A 20,960-nucleotide genomic window follows, 5' to 3' on the forward strand; every position below is an offset into this window, starting at 1 on the left:
TTTACTTTGTATTGGGGATGTAGATACAAGTTTTTCCTATATAAACACGTACTGAAAAATGCTTTATTGAGAGTATACGTAGATCCTATGACATTTGAGGGTTAAAAATCAGAAGGTATCCTATAAGGAAAATCTAACCTAGGAACTATACCCATATGTGGTTTTCCTCCTTTAAAAAAAACAAAACCAACAACTCTTGTTAAGGATATTTTTTGGCATCTATAAAATAAGCTCAATGATGTAATGAAATCCTGTGTAGCCATCACATAGTTCAGCAGTGGCCAACACTCGGTCATTTGTGTGTCACCTACACCTCCAGGTGCCCACCCCTATGCAATTATTCTTTTTGTAGTTGAGGGGGAGGGGCAAAATTTACAAAAAATGAAATGCACAGATCTTCTCTATATAATTTTGACAACTGTATACACCTCAGTAATCGAGACATCTATCATTTCTCTCTCCCCAGAAACTTTTCTCATATACTTTCCCATTGGAACCTCTCCCATCCTGGGAGGCAAATACTGCATTGATTTTTTTTCCCCCTTTCATGAGTTTTTCCTGTTCTAGAACTTCATATATATGGGATCATATGGTATGTAGTCTTTTGTGTCCAACATCTTTCACTTTGCATGTCTGTGATTCATCTATGCTGTTCCATGTATTAGTAGTTTGTTCCTTTTTGTTGCTGAAAAATATTACATTGTATAACTACCACAGTTGATTTATCGGTTTACCTGTGGATGGACTTTTGGATTTTTTGCACAGTTTTGAATACAGTTGCTAGGAACATTTATGTGGCAGGCCTTTCTGAGGACAAATATTTTCCTTTTTTTGGGTATATATTAATAGTAAATTAGTGGGACACAGGGTAGTTGTGTGTTTGACTTAAAAAGAATCTGCCAGCCCTTTTTCCCCCAAATAGTTGGGCCATTAACCATTCCCACCAGCAGTGTATGAGCATTCTGGTTGTTCCACAACCTTAGCTGCTCTGGTGGGTTTGTAATAGTTCCTCATTGTGGCTTTAATTTTACATTTTCTTGTTGACTGATGAAGTTGAGCATTTTTCTTCTTTAGCAGCCATTCAGGTCGATTCTTTTATAAAAAAGTGTCTAAGTCTTTTCCCCATTTTTAATCAGGTTGTTTGTCTTTTTATAGAAGTTCTTAGTTTTGATGAGATCATTATTTATTCATGTTCTCTTTTATAGTTACTGTCCTAAGAATCTTTGCTTACCTCCAATAATTACAATAATATTATCCTATATTTTCTCCAAAAAACTTTATAGTTTTAGCTTTTATATTTAGTTCTGTGGTCCATCTTGAATTAATTTTTGTGTGTGCTGTGAGATAAAGGTTAATGGATTTTGTTTCCATATGAGTTCATAGTTGACACAGCACCATTTGTTGAAAGACTTTTTTCCCCTCATTGACTTCCCTTGCACCTTTGTGAAAAATGAAATTACCCTATAACTGTGTGTCTGTTTTTGGACTCTCATTCCTCTTCTATTAATCTGCCTATTGTTGATGCCATTACCATGCTGTCTTGATTACCATATCTTTATAGCAAGTCTTAAATTCAGGAGCACTACATCCTCGTTTTTTTTCTTATTTTTGAAAATTGTCATGGCTATTCTAGGTCCTTTGAGTTTCCATATGAATCTTAGAACCAACTTGTAAATTTCCATTTTTTTTTTTAAAAAAAGGCTGCTGGGATTTTGATCGAGATTGTATTGAATCTATAGTTTAATTTAAGGAGGCTAGACATCTTGACAATACTGAGTCTTCCAAATTATGAATGCAATATCTCTCCATTTAATTATTTTTTCTGAAATGTTTCATAACTTGTAGTGTAGAACTTTTCCATTTTCAGTTAAGTGTATTCCTGTGTATTTTATATTCGTTTCATTCTTATTTGTTGCTAGTATATAGAAATACAATTGATTTTCATGTATTTGCATATTGACCTTGTAACCTATAATCATGCTAAACTAACCTACTAGTTCTAGTGGTTTTTTGTTGATTCCTTAGCATTTTCTAGAGGTAATTGATCATTTCATCTGTGTATAGGGAGTTTTATTTCTTCCTTTTCAATGTTTATGACCTTTATCCTCCTTCCTTCCTTCATTTTCCTCTCTCTGTCTCTCTCTCTCTCTCTCTCTTTTTTTTTTTTTTTTGGTCCCCAGTCTCAGAGAGAAGCCATTTGGTGTTGAATGATTAAATAATAAGACCTTAGTATTACGTAGGTTTTTCATACATGCCCTTTATCAAGTCACAGAAATTCCTTTCCATTTCTGATTTGATACAAGGGTTTTCCTTTTAAATCACAATTTGACATTGTATTTTGTCATATGCTTTATCAGCACCTATTTAGGTTATTTATATATGTATATTTTTTTAAGATTTTATTCATTTAGAGCGAGCACTCATTTGCATGCAGGCAAGCAGTGGGGATGGGGAGTGCAGAGGGAGAGAGAGAATCCCGAATCTCTCTGGGCTGAGCGGAGAGCCCAGCACAGGGTTCAGTCTCATGATCCTGAGATCATGACCTGAGCCGAAATCAAGAGTCAGACTCTTAACTGACTGAGCTACCCAGACGCCCCCGTACCTTTTTAAAAAGATATTATTTATTTTGTTTTAAAATGAAATTTAAGTATAGCAAAGAAGGATACTCACTAATGGGATAATCAAAACCCCTTATCATAATATTCAAAGTCCTTCAAAAGATATCTTTGACCTGCCTTTCCAGCTTCTGCGACTGCTTCACCATTATATGATCTAGCTGCATTGAACTACTTAAATAAGTCCTTGATACAGATGTGCATTTCCCTCATTTCATTCTTTTGCCCATGTATTTTATTCAGTGTACTTCCACAGACACTTAAAAAAACCTAGCCCAGCTGTTTTGGCATGAGTTCATGACATTATTTTTGTTATTACCCTAAATAAAAATCCTATTGAGATCACATATCTCTTCTTTGTATAGATTCTTTTTAAATGCTTCATAACTTTAAGTAATTGACCTGAAATTCAAAGGTAAAGATGACGGAATGGAAAAACAAGAATACTAGTTATTATTTGTTAAAAATGTACTGTTTTTTTGTAAGAGAGATAGCTTGTGATACCAGATGCATTTTCAATTAACTATTTTTCTCAGATAAATCCTTTAATTCCTCTTATCTCTTAACTGTAAAATATCTTGAAAAATCTTTCAAACTTAATGTTCTGTGATTCTGGGGTCTAAATTTTGGCTTTCAAACTTCAGCACGTGACTTAGCCTAAGGAATTTCTGATCTCTGTTCTGGGGAACATAAGAACTGTAAACCCTTTCTCAAAAATTTTACTAGACGGATCTCTTCAGCTGTATAAGTTGCTCTCAGCCAAGTCTGTGTGTGAGAATCCTAGGACAGTTTCACCTAAATAACAACACTCCATCCCATCCTACTAGATGAGAGTCTCTGAAGGTGGTGCTCAGGTGTGCTTTAAACTAGTCAGTGTATAACAAATCTTATTAGGAGCCTAGATGTGCATTTTTCCTCCTGTCATAGAAGGACATTGACAAAAGTACCAGGAACTTATTATATAATATATAACTATTTGCTATTCAGTACAGATTACACACCAGTTGCGTGAAATAAAATAGTGTGTTCAGTGATGGAACTAGCAGTTTTGTCAACCAAGTAGCATTGGCTGTGTCCTGGAATCCACAGAAGGCAAAGGAGGAGAGATCCTTACATGGTCCGTAATACTTCCTGCTCTTCAGCTTGAGTTTCTGTCTCCATACTTCTCTTCTACATGCCACATGAATGGGATTGACAGAACGTAGGGGCTGTGACTAGAAAAATTAGGGCAGGAGAATAGGATGATTTCTCAGCTGAAGGCCCAAAATTTTGCACAATATTTAAATATCATAATTTAAAATCATTTTGACTCTGCATTTTCTTGCCCATCCTTACTTATGTTTGTATGATTCAAAAGTATTAGGTTAGGAAATAGATTTTAATTCTAAATGATCCCCTAGTATACTGAGTTGTCATAAAGATGTTAATTCTCACTGCTATTTTTCTCTTCTTTAACTCACCGATTACACTTTTTTGCAGGTTTTTAAAATATCAGGTAATCATAAAAGATTCTAATGGTACAGGTAAAAGTAATAATCTTCCCTCTTTTACCTCTGTAATACTATTCCTCTTACAAGTAACCCCTGTCAACTTACCATCTTTCCTATTGGTCTCATGCATTGTCACATTCATTGTGCAAAGGATAGATTTCAAAGTTAATGTACACCAACAGAATCATATTGTATATACCTTTTTTACTGAATGATGTCATTTTTTATATATATTAGTTATATGTCAGTAAGTAAGACTAATACTGGCGCATATGTCTCTGTGCAGTTGTTTGAATATATGGCATAAAAAAAATATCAAAATCATCTTTCTTCCGTGTTTTACAAACTGTGAGGTGGAAAATTTGGATAAGAGGCTATTTCCCCCCCAAACCTAGCAAACAATGTATGTAATCAGACTGTAGCCAACCTGCCAGATGCAGTATTTTTAGTTGAAAAAAATTCTTTATATTATACATGTACACATAAGGAAGTGACTGAGAAAGTAGGACTATACTCTGATGAGGCAGTTTTTAAAGTAGCCACTTGGATTTTTATCTGCCTTCACCACTACAGAGTTTAGAATGAGAATTGGGTGCTAGGAGAGAGAGGAAGGTGGTTGGGCTATGGGTGATTTGGATGAGTATTAAGTGAAGTAGCAGGACGCCTGGGTGGCTCAGATGGTTAAGGGTCTGCCTTTGGCTCAGGATCCAGCCCTGCGTCAGGCTTCCTGCTCAACAGGGAGTCTGCTTCTCCCTCTTCCTCTGCCTGCTGCTCCCCCTGCTAGTGCTCCCTCTGGCTCTCTCGCTCTCTCTCTCTGTCAAATAAATAAATAAAATCTTAAAAAAAACAAAACCAAAAATCAAAGTAGCAGGAGTCCCATTCCAGCCCCATACCTGCTAGAAAGAGGCTTTGGAATCAGGAGATGTGAGTTTGGATTCTGGCTCTGTCACTCTCTTCCCTAGAATCCTCATGCAAGTCCCTGAGTGTGAGTCTCAGTGTCCTCGTTAGCAAAGCGCGGGAGCACCCACCTTGCCTACCTATCATGCAGCACGGCGTGGCAGTGCCTGACTCTGTATGAGATAGACTTTAGAAGTTACCAGATGTGCGTGATCTAACCCTGACTCTATAGGACTGACTCACTGACAAGACTTGTGTCAATTTTTTAATTTTTTTAAAAGAAGCTGAAGTTGGGAGAAGGGGAGTTAGGAACTTCTATCAAGTCCTTGGATGACTGATGGGGTGTGTGGCTGGCTGTGGGTGTGTCAAGGAAGATATTTTGAAGTCAAGAGAGGAAAAAGTCTAGTAACAGTGGGACTTGGAGTAGAGCTCTAATTAGATCATTGTATGAAAGAGGCAAACGTTAAGCTGGGCCTTGCTAGTTTGGGTGAAGTCTTGACTCAGAGCGTGTACCAATGTTCTTGGAAGAAGGAATTCCAGGTCAGTGGTCAGCTGAGTCCTATTCACTTGTGTGACTAACAATACCACTAAGAGAGGTGGGTTGTAATGCCTCAGCCTCCTAGGGCAACTTGATTCCTTTGCGACATTGATGAGCTGTTAAGAGGTAGATTATACTTCTGCCTCCCTTCACTCCCTCCTATGCCCTGCAGGTAATAGGAAATTATCCACAGGCACCTCCTTCACTTTGATCAAGTGAACCAACCTGTAGCAATTGGGGCAGCTTCCACAGAAACACTAACCATCAGAGCAAAACATAAATATATTTCTCTGCTTGCTTCCTTGAAGTCAATATTTTTCAGAATTGTCAAGGTTTAGGATTCAAAAGAACATCCTGTTTTCTGAATATATCAAATTTAGAGAGATGTGAGCTACATATTATTATTACTTTGCCTTTAGAAGGTATTTCAATTTAATTAGATTTGTTTGAGAGAAAATAAATCTCTCACGCTTAAGCCTTTTAAATCAATGTGTTCCTTTGGGAACATTGTACTTCACAAGAAATAGATTACACTGAAGTTGCAGACCTCATTTCAGCACTGCGTCATTAAACTAAGTCCTTAAAACCTGCTCCTTTGCCCAAAGTATTAAATTATTGGAGCTTGATGTGTATTATGTTGTCTTGCTGAGAAAAAGATTAATGTGACAATTTATTCAGAAATATTTTTTCATTAGAATGAAATTATTTTCACGTGAGTTTCAGTCATCTTCCCTGTTCCATCCCCAGCCTTGCTGCCTCTCTCTTCCCTTCCTCTCTCCCACCTGCAAAACCGAAATGGTGGTCTCTTTGAACGGGACCTGGTTACTCCTGTAACACGCCGCCTCCCCTCCCCAAAGCTATACTATGCTACCTGTGGTTCCTAGAAAGAGACCTGCAGGTTCCTACCTGTGCATCTTTTCCTAGGCTTTCCCCTGGTCCTGGTGCTCTTCCTGCCACTCACCTCTCTCCCCCTGTGCCTGCTAAGTTTCTGTCTGTGCCTCAAGTCCAATCCACCCATCTCCAGCAAGAGACAACCACTTCTTGCTTTATGCCGACATTCATCCTATGGCAGTGCAATTTTTTGTTTCTAAAACTGTGGTCACTTACTAGAGCATAGGATGCTGGCGTGCAGGAACCATATCTGACTGAATAAAATAATTCCTATAAAGTGACTTTCAGAGAATTGGCATCTGGAACATATCTGGTCCTCAATACATGGTAGCTTTGGTAATGATGGTAATGAAAATTCCTGTGTCCTCATCACTTGTACCGTGACTGTTGAATAAATGAGTAGACGGATGGAGATAACATAAGCTCTCATACTTCCATTGACTATTTCTGAGTCTGGGGTTTCTATTTTGTGAGGTCCTGTTAATTGAATTTAAAATTTCACAGGATTAAAAATGAGTTACTTATCTTATGACTTTTTTTTTTTTTTTAACCTCAGATAAATACCTTTAGGAATGTTTCCTGGGGTGCCTGGGTGGCTCAGCTGGTTGACTGTCTGCCTTCGGCACAGGTCATGATCTTGGGGTCCCGGGATTGAGACCCACATTAGGCTTTCTGCTCAGTGGGGAATCTGCTTCTCCCTCTCCCTCTGCCATTCCCCCTTCTCGTGCTCTCTCTCTGTGTCAAATAAATAAATACAATCTTTAAAAAAGGAAAAAAAAAAAGAAATGTTTCCTAATTGCTTAACAGAACAGGCTTTTGGACTCAGATTTGGCTGTTAATACTAGCTATAGACATGTTAATATTGGTTAAATTCCTTAAACTCACTACACCTCAGTTTCTCCATCTGTATAATCAGGTGATAATGCAATCCTCTGCTGATTTGTGAGACTTAAGTGAAATAATGCATTTCAGATATGTGTATATATGCACGTGCTGTGTGTGTTGTAAGCATTTATTACATGGTGTTATTACAAAGTAGTAATAAAATATCAATAGAGAAGAACAAACTTGAAACCACCTCAGATCTCACCAGATTTGAGATATCATCATTGTTGGTATTTAGTAGATACTCATAGAGCTTTCTTTAGACTCAGAACTTTTACATAAATGAAAATAACATGATCGATAACATGGTATTTTGTCATTTCCTTTTTTCACTCAATAATTTTATCTGTCCATGGCAGTGGATCTAGGTCTGTGTCATGCTTCACCTTTCAATGCCACAGGTTTCCATTTATCAACATAACGATGGCAAGTATAATAAACCTTTTGTTGACGAGTGTAGAGTTTTTCCATTTTTCTCTATTATAAGTATATAGCCATGATAGACATTTTGATCCCAGATTTTTAATCTTTTTAGGATAAATTTTTAGCAGTGAAATTGTCAGATTAAAAATTAACCTATGGGGGCGCTTGGGTGGCTCAGTCAGTTAAGTGTCTGACTCTTGATTTTGGCTCAGGTCATGATCTCAGGGTCATGAGCGCTGTGTCAGGGTCCGCGCTCCGTGGGAAGTCTGCTTAAGATTCTCCCTCTCCCTCTGCCCCTCCCCCCACCCATGATCTCAATCTCTCTCTCAAATAAAATATTTTTTAAAAATTAGCCTATAAAAAGATTCATCAAGTTGTAAACACTCCTTATTTGTGATTTTTTTCTGCATGTGTGTTATACTCAATAAAAGAGCTTAATAAAAATGTTAACCTGTAGATTCCAGTGTCATGAAATGTAAAATATGGAATATATCAGAAGCAAAGTAGGGAGAAGGACTCTCAGATTTCATTATCAGAAGTTCCAGTTACCTGAATCCCATCTCAGTTTTTTAATAATTTCTCAACTGTTCATAATAAATCCTTCTACTTTAATAAAAGTACGGGCAGAGGTGGTGTTGTTGAGTATTGTATTATAACACAATATTCAAACCTCAGGCAAATCTGTTGCTCGAACTAAATTTTAGTTTTGTATAATTAATATCTCTAATCCCAGCTTAAGTTAATTATCTTTGACTTCCAATTTGGTAAGTTTTTTGAATAGATTTAATTGAGTTGCTCTCCAGCATAAATTTATATTCATGTTCAGTTGAACTATGGGAAATTGAGTGATATTTTTGAATAATTAATTTTATTGAAACAAATCTCATTAAAGACCTCTTAAGTGAAAGTTTATGTAATATAACAAAAGGATTTACATCCATTTACTTTTGCTGAATCTTGCTGTATTAACCCTAATTCTACAAACTATAAAATAATGCAAGTAAGTATCCTGTCTTTGGTACCTAAATATAGAGGGTCTACCTCAAAATAGTGTTTTCTGGATCCCCCCCCCACACACACAGTAGCAGAAACCAACCCATGAAGGGAAATACGAATCACATAGAAAACCCATTATAATATGATTTCTGAGTTTTATAGAAACAAAGGTTTCTCATTTGAGGCTATTGTCTTCAGTTTCTAGACCTGCTATTATTTGTCCCTGAGTGATACCTCTTTGAACTGGAAATTCAGAATTTAAGAAAAGATGAGCTAATTTACCCATGATAAAATATTAGTGTCTTTCTGGGACCAGGAATCACTGAGCTGAGATCAAAGTTATTGACCGTGTGGAGGATCTCAGAAAGCCCTTTCTGTCAGTATTCAGGAGAGGAAGCCAAGCACAGAAAAGAAAACCAGAATTGTAGCCCAAGAGCATAGAATGCTCCTTTGGACAGAAGGCCTTTTTTCTTTGTCTTTTTCTCCTTTCTTTTCGTTCTGAATGCCAAGATAAATGTCTGAAAGAACATAAGATTTAGGAGCTAGAGGATGTCACTTGAATATATAAGTTAATATTTAAAAATACGGGCGGTGATACTGTATGGGTGGAGACTTTTTGCTGGCAAAGAACAGAAATTAGTTAAAGGTAATTTAACCAGGGGCGCCTGGGTGGCACAGCGGTTGGGCGCCTGCCTTCGGCTCAGGGCGTGATCCCGGAGATCCGGGATCGAGCCCCACATCAGGCTCTTCCGCTGTGAGCCTGCTTCTTCCTCTCCCACTCCCCCTGCTTGTGTTCTCTCTCGCTGGCTGTCTCTATCTCTGTTGAATAAATAAATAAAATCTTTAAAAAAAAATAAAATAAAATAAAGGTAATTTAACCAAAGAAGAGAATTTATTGTAGTAGTATGGGTGTCCTTCCTGGAGCTCAGAGAATAGGTTGCCTGGGGGCCTCAGGAAATGATGGCTTTTCCTGCTCCTTCATCCACATGGCAGAATATGGCCACCTCAGAGAAGCTCAGAGAAGATGTAGAGAATCATTATAAGTCTCTCAACATGCATACACTGGACTGTCCCAGAAAGAAGTAGGGCTATATGGTTATCCTCGAATAGAAGAGTTGTAGATCTCAGATTTTAAGATAACATAATTTAGGTGTAATGGGAACACAAAATCAGAACTAAGGGTAGTTCTTCCCACCAATAAGAATACTATAAAAAAGGGGCGCCTGGGTGGCACAGCGGTTAATCGTCTGCCTTCGGCTCAGGGCGTGATCCCGGCGTTACGGGATCGAGTCCCACATCAGGCTCTTCTGCTATGAGCCTGCTTCTTCCTCTCCCACTCCCCCTGCTTGTGTTCCCTCTCTCACTGGCTGTCTCTATCTCTGTCGAATAAATAAATAAAAATCTTTAAAAAAAAAAAAAGAATACTATAAAAAAGTAAGTACATATCTAAGTAATTTATTACTCTTTCTATATATTATTGAGTCACCTTTGAAAGGAGAAACTTTGGGAAAGCCACTTTTCTGCTTCTCAGTTTACTGAAAGTAAATAGAAAATGATAATGTTTTTCTATTTTCTAGATAGTCTGAATGATCACTCATATTCTGTAAGAATGGGAGCAATATTTGCCCCAAAATGAAATGCTATCTTCCTTTGGCATGAGTCAGAAAAAATTAAAATGGTGATCAGTCTATACAGTCTATATATCTGTACAATGAAAAAAAAGTGTAATAAGTGTCTGTTATTATTCAGGTTGTAGTTTGTTTGCACAAAGAGAAAAGTACAGTCTTAAGGGATTCCACATTGCATTTAGGACTTGAAAAGCCTAGCAGTCAACTATGGGGCATTTCCTCTTTGCATTGTGGTGAAATTATCTCAGAGTTCTAGGACCTAAGGTGGTAGGTCACCAGCGTCCTCCTGTTCCCATTCAGAGTTTATTTAACAGGCATCTTTATAAAGATGACTTTCAAAATCATCTGATTTTTATGTGCACCATACAGATGGGACCTCTAGGTGTGCCTTAGGATTATGGGCTTTTAAAGGAAAGCTAAATCACCAAGGGCAAATTGCTTCAACTCTTGGAATTCCGTAATACCCCAGTTGCTCTTGAGATTTAAATGAGATACTGTACCTAAAGAGCTTAGCATAATGTTTGGCACAGAGTAAGCACTGGATAAATGGCAGTTGTTATTAATTAGAATTAACCTGAAAGGCTTGCAGGAGGTGTAGAGTGCTTTCTTTTTTACCTATGCTCTACTCAGAGGATGTCCTACATCTGGTGTTTAAAGAATAGTGCCCTCAGAGAACAGCAGCTTTTCAGAAATAGAAAAAGTGACAGTCTAAAGTTAATTGTGCATAAAATGCATCATATTCTTTCTAATTACTTAACTGAATTTTCTCTGGAGTGTGTTTCCTTTAGTGATGAAGAAATAGAAAAACTGCTTATGCAGTTGGAAGCTATATGTGCCTCTCATTTAAATGGTGAAATTATTTTATATTAAGTAAGATCTATGAAAACACAAAGAGATCTTACTGTCTTGGAACTCAGAGGCTGCGAATGTGTTCTTTCCGAGGTCAGAAGAGAGGCTTTGTGTTAGATTTTTTTAATCCTAAAATCTGCATTTTCCTTTCTGATGTACACCAGTTACATCAGGTTTCCCTCCGTCTTGAGTTTCTTGCTCTGTTCCCAGTCTTGCACTGCATAGCAGCGTTCCTCCAGAGGCCTCCAAACGCTGGCGGGAGCAGCTGCCATCATCATAAACCGCACAGTTGTTGGCACTGGAAAAAACATCCGCAGCAAGCAAGCTGTCCTACCTTTCTATAGCCAGAGCGCCTGAATATTCACAAACAGCACCAGGAAGGCATCACTGGAGATTTACTCTTAGATAAATTAAAATTAATGACCTGTTTTCTTCATTCAGGCTGTAATTTTTCCTCTTAGAATAAGAGGACCATACATTTTACGTTTTATTCTATCCAAATGGAAGATCACAGCTAACAAGCCGGCCTATCCATAAACATGAAACAGCTTACTTTTCTGTATGTTCAAGCTTTTGCTAATAAAAAAGACCTTAAAAAGGAAAAACCTCAAACTCTTTGAAGGCTGGAGCCCACCTCAGAGAAAGCCGACTAGCAGTTGGCTAATGGAAGCACCACTTCCGTTCGGGGCTCTGCCACCCAGTACATCCTCGCCGAGCGCCGCTGTGCGTGGGCTGCGCAGGACCGGCTGGAAGCACCACTTCCGTTCCGGGCTCTGCGACCCAGTACATCCTGGCCGAGCGCCGCTGTGCATGGGCTGCGCAGGACAGGCTGGCGGGTACCTGGTGGGGGACACAGTTCCTGCCCTTAAGAAGTTGAGCTCAGTTCAGTGCGTGCCCTGTGCCTGCGCTGATGCTCACCACCTAACAGGGATTGACTGTACCACGTAAGGTGAGCTCTAAGTGCGATAGGAGAACATTTTTAAATGCAGTGCCAGGGAATTCAAAGGCAGGAAGATTTGATGGCTCTGCTTTCTGAAAGCACCGGTCAGATACAGTGGGGAAGACATTCACAAATAATTACCTGAGCACCAGACACTGAATCAGGCATATTTCACATGTCCTCTCATTTTAAAATTGTGATTTAAATTTCTTTATTCATGGGGCGCCTGGGTGGCTCATTCAGTTAAGCGTCTGTCTTCGGCTCAGGTCATGATCGCGGGGTCCTGGGATGGAGCCTGTGTTGGGCTCCCCACTCAGTGGGGAAGTCTGCTTCTCCCTCTCCCTCTGCCCTTCCCCGCTGCTCATGTGCTCGCTCGTGCTCTCCCTCTCTCTCAAATAAATGAAAATAAAATCATTAAGTTCCTCATTTATTGTTCATTGTAAATGAAAGAGATTGAGAAATATGGTTTGCAAAAAAGCGATCATGGCAGACATAGTATTTGGTAACTAGGTTTTGCTGCTTAGTACATTTGGACATTTTCTATGTCATTAAGAATTCTTTTTCACACTGATATTAATAATTACATGACTTATTTAACCATTTTTTTGTCTTATAGCTAAGTTAGGTAAGAAGATGTAAATATGAGACTAATAAAACCATGAAAATACTAGGAAAAAACATAATTTAAAGGGTGGGCACTTTATATATATTATTTAATTTTTTTTTTTTTTTTAGAGCAGTGAAGTTAAGAGGAAGGTACAGAGATTTCCCATATGTCCCTTTTAGATTACCAGCATCCCCCTCCAGAGTGGTACGTTTGTTACAGTGGTGAACCTGCACTGACACATCATCATCGCCCAAGTCCATACGGGCTTCACTCTTGGTGGCGTACATTCTGTGGTATCAGACAGATGTATAATGGCACGTGTCCATCATTGTAGTATCATCCAGAGGGCGGGCATGTCTTTAAATACATGATATGAAAAAGGCACAAACCTCAACAGAAAAGAGTAATTTTGAACACCCCCAAGTTAAAAATTCTTTGTGTATTAAAATACTATAAATAAAATTTAAAGGCCCTATCATGTAATTCTCACAACAGTTTTGGGAAGTAGGTGCCCAGATTCCTTTTCAAGAAGAAAAAACTGAGGGGCCCCTTGGTGATGCAGTCAGTTGGTAGGCGACTCTTGGTTTCAGCTCAGGTCATGATCTTAGGGTCCTGGGATGGAGTCCTGTGTGAGGCTCCGTGCCCAGAGTGGAGTCGGCTTGAGGGAGTCTCTCCCTCCCTCCTTCTGCTCCTGGCCATCGTACTCATGTGCACATGCGCACTTTCAGGCACAGAAAAATAGTGCGGAGATCACTGGGTTTCTGGGAGGTTGATCATCTTGGTGAATACGAGAGCGGGTAGAATGAGCGGCATGTGAGGACATGGTTCTTCTGCAGCAGGCTTTGATGTGCATACACGCAAGATGGTGGAGGAGCTTCATTTCAGACAACTGCATCCTTTGAAGTGTTCGTTTCCATACACTTTTTCATTATAATGGCTATGACAAAAATCTTTTCCAAGTGTGTCTTCAAACAACATTTCAGAGACGTCAAGGATGGACAAATGCAAATTACAAAAAGTGGAAATCCCTCTTTATTATTCCTTATATGGTGTACTCTACTATCCCTTAAATAGTAGAAAATTCCAAGGCCTCAGTTACATTGGGACAGTATAGATCATTAACTACTTATTAAAGAGACAGGAGAAGAAAAGCCAAACTGTGTGAGCTATTACCATTTGGATGAAATAAAAGATTGATTATGGCCATCATCATAGTTTATCAGTGGAAAAATCTGGAGTAAAAAAAATTTAGAATGTAAATGTTTTTAGATCATATTTAGGTGAATTCAGTCAAGTTAAAAATCCCACCATGTCTTGGATGAGAGCAGATGGCTCATTGATTGTGTATAAGTAAAATGTTTCTATGCAGTTGATCTAAAATTTGATTTAAAATGGGGATATAGTATTTACCGCCTCTGTAGTAACAAAATTTATGCTATGTAATAACCTTGACACATTTACAGAATCATGTTTAATGGGCCCTCCAGAACTCTGGTGAATAAAGCTTGGTCTGTTTTCTACATCTCTTAGAAATCTGGAAAAGCTGTAAAAAATATATCTTTCATAAAGTTTTTGCATTTAGGTCAACTACTGCGCTCTTGAAGTTTAACAAAAGAGTCAAGGACTATATATACTTTATTAACTGTATTTAAAACTGAATTTAAGAGATGTTAATAGCTGTTTAGAATTAGTATTTGAATCCATACTACAAAGACTATTAAGATTTTTAGATTATAGAGTCCTACATGGACCCACTTAAGAATGAGTGGACTTCATTTTTTAATTCCAAGTATATACACATCTATTTGTATGAATTAACAAATAAATACATCTGTATTTTTATACAAAGTATACATATTGCATTTTTACAAGTGCATTTATTTTTTCCCAAATAGATAAACAATCAGATCTTGTATGGAAGAAGTCACCAAAATGCATCTGCCATTATTAAGACCGCCCCATCAAAGGTCAAGCTGGTTTTCATCAGGTAAGATAGAAATACATACGGTTTTCTAAAATCTAAGATCCTTCTGAAGATGTTATTATTTTGTAAGACTATCTTATCTTTGGTTTGTCTAACAAAATCACCGTATCCTAAAAATATTTTCCTTTTTAAACTGTCACTTTAAGGAAAGTATAGATTGTATTCAATTTTTTAAATTTCTTCCCTTCCTGGAGCTGATCGGCCCCTCAGTAGAACCTTCTAGCTTCCCTTCTTCCTGTCACCATCATGTGGCATATCTGCTGACTCATTAATGTCTTCATCGAGGAAGAGACAGGAAAACAGAACCCAGAAACATTTTAGGCGCTCCACAGAGTGCTGGTGAGAAATCCAGAAGGAGCAGATGTGCGCTTTGCTGTCTAGAGTCCCGTGGTATATTTGGGATTCCACATTTTCCCTTACCCTACCTGCTACCTGACTGCATCTTTTTGTCAGTCAGAATTGGGAATTCTCACTGGTGATAGCTGTTGTTGCCTTGTCAACAATGGAATTTGATTTCTTTTATTGAACTAAAGTGACTGATGAATCTGGGTTATCACTGAGTGATATAACTAACCCTGTACATTAACTTTCGCTCTGTTTCTTTTCCTTCTGAGTCTCAGGTATCAGCTGTAAAATGAGAATAATAAAGCACCCACCGCCTTCATTGTGATATGTCAAAAATTTGAAATGTTGAACACACTCTCTCACATAGACTAAGGGCTGAAAGAGCGTTGGCTGGTATTTTGTGACAGTGAGGATCATTCGTCTTCTTCCTACTGTTACTGGTTACCTGTCCGTGAGACCTGTCCATTTGCGGAGACCCTGAATCCCAGGGGTTTTATTCCTGGATATGGGCACTAATGTAGGTGATTGACCTATCCTTTCCCATGCCATCACTTCAGCTTACAGGGTGTTGTTGCTGCTTTGCTCCTAAAGAAATCCTGCATTAGTAACCTCTTCTCCCGCTGTGGCACTTCCTGGATTTCCAGGGTTTTACTCTTGTTTCCAAAGGGAGAATCCTTTCTCCTTCTCCTCTTTTGATGTTAAAACAACCTCCTCTGGCTCACTCACTTTGAAGTCCTCTGTTAGGCTCCAGTCTCCTTTTTGGGTTTCTCTGCCCTTCCTGTCACCAGAAGTTACAAAATTAGAGTTAGATGCTGAAAACATGAACAGACTTGAGGAGAGGTCAGCCGCTCAGAGCCATGAACGTGTCCATCGACAAGAATGCACGCCGGCATGAACACTTCGCAGAGAGTCACGTGAGGGTTCGTGAGCAGGCACCCACAGCACTCGCCAGTGTCTGTGCTTCATGCTCAGCACGTGGGGGGACTGCTGCAGGTGCTGCCCTCGACGTTGCTGTCACCTCTTCACCCGTATGGGGTCATCCCATTTTAAAGAACAAAAAGAAAATTGAATGGGATCCAAAGGAAACCATCAATACAGTTAAGTAGTTGGGAAGTAGAACCTTCCTCTTTCAAGAAAGAAAGGTTACATGATTTGAAATTGTTTAGAATACAGAAGAGAAAGCTGAGGAGAATTTTAATAATAGTAGTGAAACCCCATTAATTTAGTGTCTGATGATTTCCATTTTGATCAGAGGAGATCAGAATCGAGGAAATAATTTGTTCAGTAAACTAATAGTGTAAGCATGATTGAGGATGCCACAGAATACTTATTTACTGGAAGGGATTTTAAGCAATTTAGAAGTACCAATGTACATTCAAAATGTGTGATCTAATTATGAACCTTTTTTATATGGTCATTAAATTGTAGTGCCTAAGCACATAGGCGGCATTCAGAAAGCTTTATTGAATAAATTTCCTTTCAGCTCCTTCTAAGCAATTCCAGATTATTCTCCAAAGGCAACAATCATAGTAAGTTATTTTGTGGACTTAAAGGCACATAGAAAAAAAGATACATATAGATAAAAATAATTCATTATTTTACAAAATTTATCATACTTAAGTCCCTCTCCACAGTACTTTCCCAAATAGTCTAAGTTGGGAAAAGTTTCTCTATCTTACTTTGTAGACAGAAAAAAAGATGTAGGTGTGATTTTGAATAGACTATTTTCGCCCACTCTGAGACTGTGTAAAGGAAAACGAGTTTAAATTGAATCAAGACAGATGTATGCCCTGCTAACAACGTTTTGTTTGATTCAGTAGATATGTATCTGGTAATTTGTGTGCCAACATTTTATTAATTAATGCTTCAGTTTCCATAAGGGAAGGAACTGTTCATCTGACTGAGAGCCTGAGAGCTCTTACCTAAGTGACAAATTCTTTTCTGAAGCAAGCCTGAACTCTCAGGCTTAGTGATTAAAAGAGGAAACCCTAGATTCACCCTACGTCATGAAACCCAGCTCTAGAATACCCCCAGTATGTGAGCTTGTGCAGTTTCTTGACCTGCAGTATGTGGATTATATAGCCGGCTCAGGGCGCGGGGGTGGCTCTGTCAGTGAAGCGGCCAACTCTTGATTTCAGCTCAACTCATGATCTCAGGGTCCTGGGATCAATCCACATGTCAGGTTCTGAGCTCATCGGGGCTGAGTTTCATTCTTGGTCTAGTTTCATTCTTCTGCATGTGGCTCTCCAGGTTTCCCAGCACCATTTATTAAAGAGACTGTCTTTTTTCCATTGGATATTCTTTCCTGCTTTGTCAAAGATTCGTTGACCATAGAGTTAAGGGTCCATTTCTGGAGTCTCTGTCCTGTTCCATTGATCTATGTGTCTGTTTTTGTGGCAATACCACACTATCGTGATGACTACAGCTTTGTAACATAGCTTGAAGTCAGGCATTGTGATGCCTAGCCAGTAGGATCGAACAGTACATTAAAAGGATTATTTACCACAGGAAAAAAAAAATCTTCTGCGTAAGGATTCGCTTGCCCTCTCCCTCTGCCCCTCTCACTGCTCACGTGCTCACTCTCTTTCTCTCAAATAAATAAATCTTTTTTTTTAAAGTCAAGTGTTTAAATGTATATATGGCTATCTCATAGATTGTCTAATGTCTTAATATGTATAAATTGCCTGGTGATGTGGGCTCAGCAATGTTTGCTGCTATGGTGATGAAGGTGATGGTGGTGGCAGAAAAAGGGAGGTAGAGAGAGAAGGAGGTAAAAGAAGTTAGGGAGAAGGAAAGAGGAGGAAAAAGATGAACCACTCCTTCGTATTTCTTTTGTCTCATTCCAGAATCTTGAATATTTTTTTAAGTGAAGCACATTCACAGTTTAAGAATTTTAATTAACATTATAATGATTAAACACTGGAAGAGATAGAGCACTGGCTATTATATATAAGTGATGAATCCCTGAATTCTCCTTCTGAAATCAATATTGCACTATATGTTAACTAACTAGAATTTAAATAAAAATTTTTAAAATCACTAGAAGAGATAGCTACAGATATTATATAAAACCCTTTCTAATAATGTTAGAATAAGAGACCTGGACATAGCCTGACTAAAACATCTCTCTTAGTTCTGTGTCTGCAACTGCTTCTCCCCCTCTCCTCCTCCTCCTTTTTTTTTTTTTTTTTTTTTTTAACCAGCATGGGGCTTGAACTCATGGCCCCGAGAGCCCAAGAGTTGCAGGCTCCACCAACCGAGCCAGACAGGCACCCCTCCTCCTCCTCCTTTTAAATGATGACCTGATATTCTAATAAGGAGTAGAAAACCGGTTAATGAAAGAATGTATAAAGAGAAATCTAATTAACATGAATGAATCCCCATGCCAGTAAAATATATATTATAATAGATTTTACTGAGATGAGTAGTATCAAATAGTGTTGGAATTTAAAACACTTGAGGAAATCAAAGAAAGAAAATATTTTATGCTCTTCCACTGTGTACATCACCAGTGGGGATATAATGGTAGATTGGTGACTTATTTATGTGTGGTAACCTGTACGTTTTAGGTGCTGTCCAACACATCATCCTCTCTCCTTCAGGCTGATTATCTAGTTCCCACTCCTTTAGACACACCTCTCCCTATAGGTTACCTCTTTCAGACTATCGGTAGGAAAACCCTAGTTGTGCCTACTTTGGAACCAAATCCTAAAGCAGTTAAATATTGGTTTGCTATCAAGTTTCAGGAAGTTAACACTTAAATCATCTCAGCACAGCAGGTGCAATTACACTTTTAATGTTAAACACTGGTGTTTAGAAATTGTATTTCTTTATAGTTAGTGCTTCTGTTTGCTTATACTTCCTTCCTTAGTTGAAATTATTGATTCTCTGTGCATTTCTATAATAGAGAAATTTTTGGCCTCTATCCCTCGGCAGCTCTTTTCCAAATTTATTGACAATTGAGATAAAAATGGGAACTGGCCACAGATTTGGAGTATGATTAGCAGTAATCACAGAAAGCTGTTAAAATGTGCTGCAGACAACATTTTAATTAACAGGGGCATTTAGTCTATAGTGATGTACATTTGTGTGATCACGTCCTTGTCATATTCTTTTAACACTTGTATTTATTCATATACTAATTGATCTGTAATTCACAAGAAGTCCGTGAGTCATTAGTGAAAATTAGCAAGTTGCTGCTATGTATACATGACTTACATAATCACTTTTTCCTCCCCCTTTTGTCCCCACATTAGATTTTGGACAATCCGGTAATCACATACTTTTGTCTATTGTACATATGGACTTTGGTAATCTAAATTATTCTATGGTGGATAATCCAGATGTATTTTACAATCTTGAGTTCTTACTATGTAGCACACGTTCAATTCTGTGGATTTTCCTACTCGACATTATCCCCTCTACGCAAGCGCTACAATTTTAAGTACAGGAGGAGAGCTATATTAATCCAAGAAAGAATGAATTGCTGTATTTGGCAGTGCAGGGATCCAAGGAGATTAATGATCTTGCCTGCAGCTCTTGTCATACCTTCCCCCACTATCGAAAATTAAATGTCATGTATAACAACTCACTCTCCATTACTTAATTACATGTGGAAAATGTGTACTGTATAAAAACTCCTGGGGCTAGAGGAGGCCAAGTGAAACTGAACCCCATGGAAAAATTTAGTGCTGGCTGTCAAGCCCTACTGAGTCAAAGTGGACTCACCGTGGGAGCCACCATACGGTATTGATTGAACATATGTCTTGTTTTGTAATTAAAAATATAGTGTGGCCTGTTATCCTCTGGCCATATCCCTAAAAGATGATATTGACTTGAAATTAATGTGAATGTCAGAGTCATCTGTGGGAGAAGTCCATCCGAGGAAGCAAACTGAATGCCTGTTTTTAAAATCCTGATTGTGCTCTCAATTCTTTATATCTAAATAAGAGGGAGAAAAGATGGTGAGAATAAGCGTGAGTTTTACTTCCATAAAGAACTATTCATGCATTTATTCAACAAGTATTTGCTGAGTGCCTACTTGTGCTGGGGCTGTGGAGTCAGTGATACAAAGAACACAAGCTCCACCTTGGAAGGAGGAGGCAGAGAGTAAGCATCTGGCACCTCATCCGGGCATAAAGGTGCTATGGTACTTCAAGTACATATAGGAGACACAATTAACCTAATCTTCGGAGCCTTCGGGACGGTGTTACAGAGAAAGATGCTGGAGCTCAGGCCTGAAGGGTAAGTAAACAAAGTTGTAGTATGTACAGAAACCCAAAAGTTTCTGGAATTGGGTAAAATACCCAATTATCTGAACATTTACTTCTAGGGGAAAAGCAGTCCTTCTTTAGGAAAGTGTCATTGGATGAGTACAGCTGTCCACATCGGCCACTTTGAAATCTATGAGGAAGCATCCTCCTGACTCTCGTGGACCATTAAAGAAATTTAAGTACACAATAAAATACCATCCATGGGATACCTGACATGTTTTGAGGAAGAGGCCTGTCCATTAGCATTGAGTTCTTACTAGGAATTGCAGGAAAAAGAAAGTTAGAGACACTCTTCAACTTCAGGGCTCTTCTGTTTTCTCCTTTTAGTTGGAGCACGTGATAGACCCATAGGAGTCTCTCAAGTGCTCTGAAATGCTGATTCTTGCTTAATTTATTCAGTGCTTGTGTCCTGTATTCTCCATATTCAAGAGTAACTTTATTAATCTTATATTTGTAATTAGAATTTATAAGACTTGTAGTTCAAAGACAAGGTGGAATTGGAGTATTTTGATCTTTTGTCAAGACATCGGAATTTATCCAAATAAGAAGCATTGTTTCCTTTGATCTGCTGTGGTCACCTGGGGAAGCTGTACATTTAA

At 38.4% G+C, this 20,960-nt stretch overlaps 1 protein-coding gene across 6 annotated transcripts in view; it reads left to right on the plus strand.

The window, feature by feature from the left end:
• Nucleotides 1–20,960, plus strand: part of PATJ (PATJ crumbs cell polarity complex component) — a 345,082-nt gene that overhangs the window by 208,988 nt on the left and 115,134 nt on the right. For all 6 annotated transcript variants that reach the window (XM_087865951.1, XM_045802203.2, XM_045802205.2 and 3 more), the window contains exon 29: nucleotides 14,655–14,746. In XM_087865951.1, the coding sequence (XP_087722077.1) occupies nucleotides 14,655–14,746 (92 nt within the window). The remainder of the gene's footprint in view (nucleotides 1–14,654; nucleotides 14,747–20,960) is intronic.

The sequence above is a fragment of the Ursus americanus genome, chromosome 12, assembly GCF_024610735.1.
Source record: "Ursus americanus isolate L20-20 chromosome 12, mUrsAme1.1.p, whole genome shotgun sequence".
NCBI classification, from domain to species: Eukaryota; Metazoa; Chordata; class Mammalia; order Carnivora; family Ursidae; genus Ursus; species Ursus americanus.